Source organism: Ahaetulla prasina, chromosome 1, assembly GCF_028640845.1.
Source record: "Ahaetulla prasina isolate Xishuangbanna chromosome 1, ASM2864084v1, whole genome shotgun sequence".
Taxonomy (NCBI): domain Eukaryota; kingdom Metazoa; phylum Chordata; class Lepidosauria; order Squamata; family Colubridae; genus Ahaetulla; species Ahaetulla prasina.
The window spans coordinates 96901629-96914317 of record NC_080539.1 but is presented as its reverse complement, the minus strand read 5'-3'; the positions used below and the strand labels follow the sequence as shown (position 1 = coordinate 96914317).

The window sequence follows — 12689 nt, the reverse complement described above, 5'->3', positions numbered from 1 at the left end:
GTTCTTTCATAACTAGAAAGTGGCCGGCCGGCACCGCACGTGGGAGACTACTCAAACCCCGCCTTCGCGTTGTTGGGTCTGATGCAATAAAGCCTCTAAATTGGCGTGGAGGAGGAGGAAGTGGCGGCTCTCAGAGCCAATCAGCCTGAAGGAAGGGAAAGGCGCGGTTTTTTTTTTCTTCCCCGGACCACGTGACTACCCTCTTTCTCCCCCCCCCCCCCCCCGCCGCCCGTTTTGCCGGCTTGTAGCGTGTATGTTAGCGGACCTGGACTGAGTGGGAAGTTCAAAAGGTTTGCCACATGCGACGGCTCTCGATCTGCGTTGTTGCGGTTGCAGCCATCTAGGGCTTGTTCATCTTTAATTTCCTGTCCTTTCCCCCCCCCCTTTAAAATCCGTGGCAATTATCGATCGAGTTTCACTTGTCCAATGGGCTTTACGACTTTCTTGAAAAGCTGGCGAAGAGAAATAGCGCATCTTGTCTTTCCTTCGGCCTTTTAGATAATTTGTACACTCTGTGCTGGTCTTTGATAAATAAAGATTTGGTTTAATTTGTATTATACTTGCCGAGTGGGGTTTACTGCCTTGCGGTTTTGAAGAGAACAGCCCTCTTGCCTGACAGCTTGGTATATTTGGCTTTAGACAAGACAAATTCCTGGTGTGTCCAATCACACCTGGCCAATAAAAAATTCTATTCTATTCTTTGTTTGCAGCTGTAAATCTGTATATGCGTTAATCTACAGACAGGTCCTTTTGAACTTTAAACTACTCACGTTGGACCTAGAATAGAATAAAATAGATTTTTTTTGGGCCAAATGTGATTGGACACACAAGGAATTTGTCTTGGTGCATATGCTTTCAGTGTATATAGTATCTGTTGTGTTGAATTGAACTGCATTGTAAGGCAGTTATGATTTGGGGAAGACCTACTTTTAGAAACCAAAGGTCTCTTGTCAGGCAACATCAAAGCTACATGACATAGAAACTGGCAGCAATAAATAGAGAAGTTTTTTACAGTTTTGTAGTTTATCTCACTAATTTTTTGGAAATATTTTCTTCAAACTAAACACTATTCTCTTACTTACTAAAGTTGACCTAGATTAAGGTGCTTGACAAACAGGCTCTCCAACAAATTACAAAGGGCAAACAAAAATGAGCAGATAAACTCCTATGGATTATTAGTTTATGAAGTTGTCTGATGATGCAACTTGAGGCTTATTGTGGGTGGTGATGTTATGCTCAGTCAATATATAATGATTGAAAATAATATTTACCCATTAATACATTTATTATTATTTCAAGAGAAATCATTGAAACCTCAAGAAAAGCTCTGCATTTACTGAAGCAAGAACACCCTAAATTTAAGCCAACACTTTCTGTTATACAGGTAAGGCAAAAATAAACCCTGCAGGATTTGAGTTTCAAAAGTGGGTTGTGTTTTGTGGAAGAAAGGAATATTATGGAATCATAATAGTCATATGACTCCCAACTGCTGATAAAATCAAAATCTATAAATATACAGTGGCATTCAAATCTGTGTGATAACTGGAAAGTAGAGATAGATTTTGTAAGAGTTTCTGTTGCATGTTGAAAAGATAGCTGGTAAGAATAATATATTATTACATTTCCTTAATAGGTGGATGTAATATATTGCAATCAAATTTCAGATGAGCTTAAATTTCCATTATCCCTCAATAAGAATCACACAGTTTTGGATCTGGTGATATCCCTTCCTTTGTAGCCCTCCTAAAAAACAGGTCTGGATTTTGGATGCTGCTTTAGAACATAACTCAGTATGGAGTGCCAGACAAATTGATTGGGGGAATTAATACAAATGCTCAAATTGTTTACGCAGCCTTAGAGCTGTAAGAATTGAAATCCAACACAACTTTATGGAGTCAGGTGTGAAAATTTCTTATTAAAATTTCTACAATTTCTTACTGTGCTCCACTGTTTCACCTTCTGCTTTGGAAACCACCATGTAGGCATGCCATATTTGTTGCTATGAATTTGCCCTTATACCTTGGAGAGTCAAAATGCTAGACTATTCCTGTAGAGGGTCCTATTCTTTTCATTTTTTGTTGTTTTGTTTTTGCTATGTATATGAAAATCATGCTACTATGTTTCCATTTCTATCTCTTTTGCTTCTGTACTACTGCAAGTATATGAAAGGGTCAGACTTTCAGTAATTTCAAAAATTTGCAAAGCAATTCCATATCATAGATGTTGTAAAAAAATTTTGATAATCCTCCCTAAATTTGCTCCTTATATGTTAGCTGTGGGATAAAAACATTTTCTATTCAGTTCAGTTAATCATATACTCAATTTCAAATCTATTATTTCTTGTCACTTTTACTTCAGTTATGACTTGCAGACCATTGCTTTTCCAGAAGATTTTATTTACCCTATTACAATTTTATATTCCTTTTCTTTTTTTTATTCAAGGTTGGTGATGATTGTTTGGGACAAGAAATTATCAAAAATGTTGCTAAAGAGGTAAAAATATGAAAAAAAATTCCCCACTAAAAAAAATATTAAATCTTGAAAGATGGTTGAATTTATTTAAAATCCATTTTTTCCTTTTAGATTGGCGTGGATATTGCTCATATTTGTCTTCCCCATGACAGTACTGAAAATGAGGTAAACATTTTTAAAAATTCTACTTATATTTCGTATTGTTGGATTAAATCTTTGATAACTTGGAAAACACTGGATACCATCCATTAATACGGGGGTATTAAACTCACGGCCCATGGGCCGGATGCATCATGTGCTGGCCACCCCCGCCCCCATTTTAGTGAAGGGGAAAAAGTCACATAAAATGTAGTGGGACTTGCTTTTGTGTAGACATATATACGCAATTTTATATATTTTAACAAAAATGTGGATTTATGAAAAGACATATATTATCAAGAATTGAATGTGAATCATAGTTAATATATATGAAGAGCTAAATTAATACACAGAGTTTATCAAAAGTGTTTCCTGCAGGATTCCACAAAAAAATCTTGATTATTAATATTGTAGCATTTTCTCCTAAGGTTATGCTATGATTTCTGCCGGCACAGGATTATTTTCATGTTTCAATCCCTCAGATTAAACTAGACATAAACTATTAAATGTGTCTGAAGCTTAATTACAGTACATGTTCTGGCAAGTTTATCCAGAAAACTTTATCAATGTTTTCAGATCTGGCAAGTTGGCATAGTGCAATGAAAATATAAGCTCTCTTTTGAAGTAAACTTTATTTCTGGTGCCCACATGGACATACCCACGATGGTAATCTAGAATTGGTTTACAGGTGCCTTCTTTCAGAGTGCTTTTGTCAAATTACTATGCTATTCTTTCACAATGGCTTGCTGTCAACCTTACCTGGTAGATCAGAAAGGAAACATAAGCAGATGACCTAATTCTATTTTATTGTAATGCTAACAGAATCGTACAAGTCTGAAACTTGAAATCTCTCACCATCTTTTTTTACAGCCTAATAAGTTAGGGAGAATCTTTTCTATGTTGTTTCACTCTCTCTTATGTAACTGTGGGCTCATCCCCCTTATCTGATTGTTCCCTAAGCAACTCTTCCTCCCCACATACCATTACACTTGCCATATTCAACTATTAGCTTTTATCAGGCTTTGCCAAGGTCGCCTGAATGCTATCACTTGCTTTGTAGGTTAGCTCAAATGTATTTGTGCCTGTTTGTTTATAGTTCTCCAAAATAACTTTATCCCCCTGCATTCTGTTCTGAGAAGCTGAAAAATAAAAGTAAGTTTAAAAATATGGAGAATATTGGTTTTTAATAATGTCAAGTCTTAATGATTTTTAATTGCCCCCAATATTGGAGACAAAAAGCCAGTTTGGTGTAGTGTTTAAGGCAGGAGCTTAGAAAGCAGGCTAGAGACTATAAATTATTGTCCTTCTTTAGGCACAGAGCCAGAGGGGTGACCTTGGGCCAGTTCCACTCTCTCAGTCCTAGGAAGAAGGCAGAAACACCATGACAGGAAAACTGCAGGGATGTGTCCAGACAATCATGAGGAATCATAAACTTACTCAGGGTGCCTTTATAAGTGTGTATGCACACACATATACATATGCTAACAAGTACTAAAGATAGTGTGCCGGAATGCCATGGGAATGCAAGCTGCTGGAAGACATGAGTAAGAGCACACAACTGTGGTGTGTTTTGCCATGTGGATTTCCCAGGCTGACACTTATGGGAAGAAAATATTGATATACATCTTTACATATGACTCCTCTTCCATTTTTTGGATCCTGAGTCCTTAAAAAACAGACAGCTACTTTCTTCATGTTCTTAATATCCTCCCTTACCATACTCCACTAGAGAATATTTAGGGAAGTACAATGGGCTGTATGAGTAAGGGGAAAAAAGGAGTATCCTATTATTTTTGCAGAGGTCTACTATTGTGGTGGTCTGCAAGTTTGCTCATGACCTTTGGATTTTCCAGTGAAACATGTTGTCCAGATTCCATGTATAATATTCATTCACTTACCTTGATGAACGTATCTTTTCTTTTATGTACACTGAGAGCATATGCACCAAGACAAATTCCTTGTGTGTCCAATCACACTTGGCCAATAAAATTCTATTCTATTCTATTGAACTTTTTCCATGCTGAAATTATGATTTTATCTTTGTCGCCTTCTTTTTACTGAATAGAACAAATGTTCCTGACAGTAATTGTGCAACTTTGCTATGACTGTTCTTTCTGTTGACTGTCTGAATTTGTGGATTGCTGCAGATTCAAGCTTTGTACTGATATCTGACTCCCACATACCTCCTTAATTTGCTTGCATGTAACCTCATTCTCATTTGGTTCCTTTATCACGGAGCACCATTCCTCAGCTGGACACTGGAATGATGTAGTTCATGTAACTGCTATAAATGACATAAGCACAATAGGGCCATAATTGATTTTTTTTACAAATAATCATAATTGTGAGCATATTTTTGCAAATGAAGGAGCAATTTGCCATTAGGCAGCTTCTTCATATTTCAAACTTCCAATAACTATATATAATTAACTTTTTTATTGGTAACAGGGATCTTTTAAAATTTGGCTTTGTTAACCATGTATATTACGTTCTAGGTCATAGATGAAATTATAAAACTCAACGAGGATCCTAAAATTCATGGCCTTCTCCTCCGCCTTTGTAGAGAATCATACACAAGCAAAATATTGAATGCTGTGAAACCAGAGAAAGATGTGAATGGGTAAGTTAAACGTCATAAATTTCGCTGAGCAGACCTTTGATTTTACATCTTTAGAAAAACGTTGTGCAAGCATATGGATTTCATACTTCCTAAGATCAGATGAGTAAGAAAAATAAGCTAGTAGTTTTCCAAAATTAAATATAAAGCTATTCTGTAGATCATGTTGGTTAGAACACAGCCCTAGCATAGCATTCTGCAAATCAACAAAAGAGAGTGCTCAAAGATATCAGATGTTGTTTTTAAAGCCCTTCTTAAAGTCTTTTATCCTATTCCAAGATGCTGAAATGCATCTGTACTATTAAACTGGACGAGCAATGACAAAAGCCAATTACTTAAAAAATAAAATCAGATCAGATATATCTAATTATACAAACAAATAACAGATTTTTCTCAGCCATATTTAAATGTTTTAGGGATATTCTTCATTCCCATCTCCTTGGGGCCAAGCAAAACGGATGTGAAAGCTTAGGTAGCATTGTGACTAAGAGATTAAGAGCTTCGCAGCTGCCTTTAAAAGATACAGGCCATGGCTCCTTCTGAAGAACACTGGGAATAACTTGCCTATCCAGTGATTTACAGAAGTGAATTTAGACCATGGGGGTCTCACTAGGCTTTGCCCAGCATATAAACTGCTGTCCTTAAAAAGTAAACTAGGCTGGAGCTTGGGGTGGGGTGGGGGAGTAGTTTTAAGAGGCAGAAATTGGAACCTAGAAAAGCCAAAATACTGGTTTGGGAACCCAGAGGCTACAATAAAGGAGTTAGTGGTTGCTTGCAGGTGTTGGGGTGTAGTTTTTAGTTTCCAGGTTTTAGGCCTGATTTGTAACTCCTACATTTTTCCTCCAAATTGTATTCAGGCTAATTGCCTAGGCTATTGGAACTAGCGGTGGGTGGGACAGGGAGAATGAAGGACAGAAGACACAAATGAGATACTTTTAGATCAGTGGTTGGTTTCAAAAATTTTTACTACCGGTTCTGTGGCTTGGTAGGCGTGGCGTGGCTTGGTGGGCGTGGCAGGGGAAGGATACTGTAAAATCTCCATTCCCTCCTGATCAGCTGGAACTTGGGAGGCAGAGAATAGATGGGGCGGGGCCAATCAGAATTTTTACTACCGGTTCTCCAAACTACTCAAAATTTCCGCTACCGGTTCTCCAGAACTGGTCAGAACCTGCTGAAACCCACCTCTGCTTTAGATATTAAAATGATTCACTGAGAGAAAGTTTTTTTTAACATCAGCAGATCAAGGGTAGGCAATCTAAGACTTCATGGGTAAGGAGTATGTAAGGCCCAAGCTGGGCAGAGCTGGATTTAGGATCCACATGCTAATCAAAAAGATGAGCTTGTTACTGAAGCCTTTGCATTGTTTCATGATTTTTTTGCATTGTTTCATGATTTTTCTTTTTTTAAAAAAAATCCCGAAGCTTTTGCTTGCATTTTCTTACATAAATTGCTGAGGACGGTCACATTCTCTTATTTTTGTTACAGAATAACAGATTTTAATTTGGCAAGATTAGTACATGGAGACCTAGGTGAATGTGTGGTTCCCCCTACTGCCAGTGCAGTGATCAAACTTCTGGAAAAGCAAGGTACAACACAGTAGTAAATTATGTTTATTATCTCAGATCACTGTTCTTAGCTTGTCTTGACTCATGTTTGACCTTCCTGATTGAAATATAACTTCTCAATGGCACCTTGTCTAAATAATCAGCCAACCTTACAAATTCGTTTTTCAGCTAGAATCAGTATTATTTATTAAAGTAAATGGGACAAATCTAGCTTCCTATTGATTGCAATGCTCATTTGCAATGGAATTGGCAGTGATGTCTGCTAGGCCACTTATTTGTATCTGAATTGCTAATGGGCATAAAATGTTGATGCTACTCAGAGAAAAAGGAAGAGAAAGCTGTTGCTTCTAACTTCCCTTTACAGTACTGAAAAAAAGCAGGAAAAACCCCAGGAAAAAAGCATATGAAAAGAAGAAGTAAATTGCCAAATCCTTCTTCTTTCTTTATTGGTTTGCTGTGAGCTTCCCATTGTTTCTTGCACAATCTCTACTCCACAATAAATTGTGGGTCGTGAGTTTGAGAGTTTATTCATGATTATTGAAATAATCACCAACAAGAAGATATAATACTTAGGTGTATGCATGTCTCAAACATGATCTGAAGAAGCTGTTTGCTGCTTCTTAATGTCATCTAACATTTTTCAGATTTCCATGGGAGTCTGAAAAGTAGGTGCCATTTGTTAAAATTAGTGAGACTAATGAATAGCAGGAAAGTGTTTCATGCATAAATATGCACAAGATTTTTCTGCTTATTTACTTCTGCATGATAGAGTTGTTCATGAACATCTGAGCCAGCTGTGAGTTTACACAATTAAATATTGGCAGAGAATTAAGAGTGTCTGATTATATTTTTGACTTTTAATGTACTGTGAAGATATTATAGCATTTCATATTTGAAGCTGAAAAGATACTTTGGAAAGGACATAGGTGCATGTACAGGATCTCACTAAGTGGTACCTACTGAAAAAAACTGCATGTTTTCCTGGGCTCATGAGGTAGCTGTGCAATCCCAAGGAAATACAGGTTTGAACTAAGGAGAGTAGCATTTCCATATACCGTATTTTTCGGAGTATAAGACACACCTTAGTTTATGGGGAGGAAAATAAGAAAAAAGCTGATTGGCAGGTGGATTGGCCTCCCAGAATATCCCCAATCAGCTGTTCACAGAGGTGAATTTTAGCAACAGGTTCCTTGGTTGTGAGCTCTGTACTTTGCTTTTTTTTTGCTTTTTTTTCTACCTCTGAAATTCTATTTCAGAAAAAACTTTTTTCTGCCTCTGAAAGCTTCTGAAACAGAGCTTCAGAAAAAAAGCCTCTGAAGCTCTGTTTGGGAGCTTCTTTTCTGAAGCTCCGTTTGGGGCTTTTTTTCTACCTCTGAAATTCTATTTCAGAAAAAACTTTTTTCTGCCTCTGAAAGCTTCTGAAACAGAGCTTCAGAAAAAAAGCCTCTGAAGCTCTGTTTGGGAGCTTCTTTTCTGAAGCTCCGTTTGGGGCTTTTTTTTCTGAAGCTCCGTTTCAGAGGCTTTCAGAGACAGAAAAAAGTTTCTGAATTGGCCACAGCTCAGTAGTGGGCCGGGGAGTCGAGGACCCCTGAAGTAGGTGAATGAATGAAAGAGAGGACATTATAGAATATGAAAGGGTGTGATGTAGAATGACCTCTATTCAAATCACTAGGACTTCTGAGACTTAAATAGAGGGTATAGAAGTAAGAAATTGGAATTGGAATTTTTTTTTAAAAAAGAATGCCACGTCTATCTGTTGGGCACTGGATGAAATTAAGGTGGTTAAACAAGCAACATTAAATATATATTATTTTTAATTGAGCATATTATTATATTTTTATTTCTTTTTTTAAAATATATATGTAATTCAAGGAGGTGAACTTGTGTAATGCTTGTTCCTTCTATTTTTCCCATTATAACAAGCCTGTGAGGTGGGGCTGGATTGAGAGAGAGTGACTGGTCCAAAGTCACCCTGCCAGCTTTTATGCCTAAGGGAGGCCTAGAACAAACAGTTCCCTGGTTTCTTGGCCAGCACTTTAAACTATTACACCAAACTGGATTTCATTAATGTTGTTAAAGTTATCATTAATATTTCTGCTATTCACACCAAAACCACATTTTTTTCATATACGTGCGTAAAAAACTACTTTTAGTCTCTCAGTCTGACAAACTTAATCAGTGTGCTCTGTGTCACACTGATTTTGGTTATAGAAAAAAAATTCCTAAACTATAGTGCAGGTCTATCCTATTTTTTTTTTAATAGGATATTTTTTTCACATGAGAGATCAGTTTAGGAACACTAAGCTCCCATTTTAATATGTTTTGTTTCATTTTGTTTCTCTAGTAGTTTGCTGTTAGTGTAGATAATGAGAACAATTGTTGTCTTTTGCTTTCAGCATGTACTACCCTAGATGGGAAAAAATTATTACTTTTGGACGTCCAAGGACCTTTGGAAGTTTCCTTGCAGTGTCTTCTTCAAAGAAAAGGGGTCATGACTATGAGCTTGTCATGGAACATGAAGCAACTCCAGACAATGGTAAATATATCAAGGATATAATATTTTTCTGTCTGGTTTGTTTGCTACCTATATTGTCATCATTATGGATCATTCAGAATTTTGAATATGTCACAAAAGCGCTTGTTACTTCAAAAACATGGCTTACAAAAATAAACAAAATATACATTACTTCACCTCTAGATTTACTAGCTGGGTCCACATTTCACTATGTCCTAGTTTTTAACCATTGTTAATATGTTCCATTTGGTTGAGTGCACATATTGCAGTAAAGGCATAAATTATGGATTGAAAAATTCACTGCCCTGTACTGCTCTGTCTTTCTTCCATTCGTGCTCTTTCTTTACTTAGTGTTCAAGACAACATGTGAACAATCAAATGCATGTTTGATTGCATGCATTCTCTTAGCACTAGAGAGTGAAACTGCTATATAAAAAAAGGGCTTTAATATCCAGCTATTAAATTATTGTGTACAAATAAAGGTAGCATCTTCTTTCTTGGGTGTGGCATTTTCAAAGTGAGAGCAAGGCCAGGCTGCTGTCTTTGCTCTGATTCTAGCTAGGAAGGCAAGTAGGGTGCATGTAAGTTACCAAAAAAAGCCTCTTACATTAAAGTACATGGTGGTGTTTTTTTTTTATCTTGTCAGTAATGGAACCAAGCTAAAATCATTGATACTAGACATTCTAGAGATGTTCAAACTCTATCATCTATAAAATTTAATTTAACCGCTCCATAAAATGCTTTATATTGCCATTTACATCCACATCCATGATGCTATTGCACAAAGCAATGTTATGCAAAACACAGAAAAGTAAAAAAGTAGCATTTCAATGGAATTAAAGGATAGGGAAAAAAGGAATCACAAGAAAAGCATCCTTTCTTCCATGACACCCATGCATTGCTTGATAGATTCCCTTTTGTTCCTTCAGTTCCCATTTCGCTTTTTAAGGAACTCATCAGCTCCAATTAAATATAACTTCCTTAATTTTCCTCTTGATCTCATTGTATATATTTCAACTGTGTATTTGTTTTTTAATTAGATCCTGATTCATTGTCTTTATAAGATCAAAAACCCTTCAGTGTGCTTTGTTTATGCTGGTCAGTGACTTTTGTATTCAATCCACCTTTATTCTTGATTTTCTCTCTTTTTCTAAGCACACCTGCCTCTTTAAATAACCCGCTTTCATTTCACATACCAAAAGGGGAAGAAACTCACTCTTGCACACAGAACATTTAGTTCAAATACCATTAGCATTCAATTGGTGCACATGCCGCTAGCTTTCAATAGACATCCACACATACTGCATTAAACTTTCTCTACCCCTTCCTGATTCATGTATGTACTCTATTTTCCAACCGTTTATGTATATCTTGCTATATACAACTGGGACTGGTAATTTCATCACTAAGCAAAGCAGTTGCTAAATGGGCAATCACGTGACCAGAACTCAGGTTTCCTTTTCCTCATTCCCAGCTCATCCCTTGGGCACTGTGGTAACCAGCTTTAACTGATAAGATTAATCAGCTTCACATCTGCCTGGATAATGAACAAGAAGGGAATTAATCTTTCTATTTACATTCATTGGAGAGGAAGGGATTAAAAGAGAATAAGCAGGCTCACAATGGAGAATACACGAGCAATACTTTGGGTCTAGCAGCCGTGAACACATTATGCCAACGGCCTGGTGTATTTCCCATTGTGAGCATCCTTGTCTTCCTCTCTATTCCATGTTGAGCTGTTCACAAAGCATTTCTTTTATTTCCCTACATGCCTTTCTTCTTTTATAAACTGATACTCAGCAACCAACCTTCAACTCCATATTTACACAAGTCATCTTCACATGCTTTTTGTAAATCAGCAAGAAAAAGTTTGTTTCTCTCATTCATACATTTCTCTTACTGATTCCGTCTTTATTGTAAAGTTAGAATTGTAAGAATTTTGAAGTTGAAAGTATCTCTCCCATCCCTCGTTTTTACTCTCCCAAAACAAGGGAGGGTACTTTCTGAGATGCTTTTTTAATTCCTCATTCCGACTCAAGTTTCATCTCTGAGACCAGGGTCTGATTACTGTTACAATATACAATTCTTTATTGGCCAAGTGTGATTGGAAACACAAGGAATCTGTCTTTGGTGCATATGCTCTAAGTGTACATAGAAAGACAAGATACATTTGTTAAGAATCATAAGATACAACACTTAATGATAGTCATAGGGTACAAATAAGCAATCAAATCATACTAGGAAACAATAAATCTAAATCGTAAGGATACAGCAACAAGTTACAGTCATACAGTCATACTCTATCAATCAAATATGTTGAAACACCTTCCCAGAGCCACCAAATGAATCCCCTTGATGATGATGATGATGTTAATTTTTAAATCATTGGCAACAGGAGCAAAGTAAATGTCGGTGTTGATGAAATCAAAGAAAGCTTTGTCATCAATGGCTTTTCTTTTAATGTTTTGTCTCCAGCAATTGATTCGAGAATACTGACTGCAAATTCTGGCATACTGTAATGCAAAATTCTGTAACAGAGTTGTTAACGCTTGGAACGCACTATCTGACTCTGTGGTCTCTTCTCAAAATCCCAAAAACTTCAACCAAAAACTGTCTACTGTTGACCTCACCCCATTCCTAAGAAGACTATAAGGGGCGTGCATAAGAGCACAAAAGTGCCTACTGTTCCTGTCCTATTGTTCCCTTTCATTATATCAAATTAATATAGCTGTTGCATACTTCTGCTTATATATATGTTTATATGATGTGTTGTTGTTTTATGCTGACGTTTGTGTATACTGTTGTAACAAAAAAAAAAAAATAAGCATTGCAATTTCTCTGCCTCTGTCAGAATCCAGCTTCTAGTATTCCACAGATTTCCAGAAGGTGGCAGCCAAGTCAAATAAGGTGGCTGATCTTTTTCTGTTTGGAGTTCATAATTGGAACTATAAAATATGTTTTCCCTAAACCGAACAGCTGTGATGCTAAGATATGTCTCCATTGGAAAGATTCTGTTTTTACAGCTGCTGATGTTACTGTATCATTTTGTTCATGAAAATTTAGAAAAGCATAATTGTTATCCCTAATGTTGAAACAGCCTCCTTTAATTTTAAAATTCTGGCAACTGTCCTAACTTGTTTAGTTTTCATGGCATCACATTGTACTTAGTTATTTATTTTGATAATTGTGCAATTATAATTTTATTATAATTATAATATATAATTACATACATACATACATACATTCATACGTGTGTGTGTGTGTGTGTGTGTGTGTGTGTGTGTGTGTGTGTAGGTCTTTGGTTATTCGGGTTTTCTCCCGTGTAAAATTGGAAGTGTCTTGGCGACATTTCGACAAAGTCTCATTCGTCATCTTCAGGCTT

General features: G+C 36.6%; 1 protein-coding gene across 8 annotated transcripts in view; it reads left to right on the top strand.

Moving 5' to 3' along the window:
* Positions 1-12689, top strand: part of MTHFD1L (methylenetetrahydrofolate dehydrogenase (NADP+ dependent) 1 like) — a 138118-nt gene that overhangs the window by 373 nt on the left and 125056 nt on the right. For all 8 annotated transcript variants that reach the window (XR_009153498.1, XR_009153510.1, XR_009153511.1 and 5 more), the window contains exons 2-7: positions 1300-1384; positions 2443-2493; positions 2584-2637; positions 5106-5230; positions 6713-6813; positions 9189-9328. Coding sequence is in view for 5 of the 8 variants with exons in the window: in XM_058169615.1 (XP_058025598.1) it covers positions 1300-1384; positions 2443-2493; positions 2584-2637; positions 5106-5230; positions 6713-6813; positions 9189-9328 (556 nt within the window). In the remaining 3 variants the exon portion in view is untranslated. The remainder of the gene's footprint in view (positions 1-1299; positions 1385-2442; positions 2494-2583; positions 2638-5105; positions 5231-6712; positions 6814-9188; positions 9329-12689) is intronic.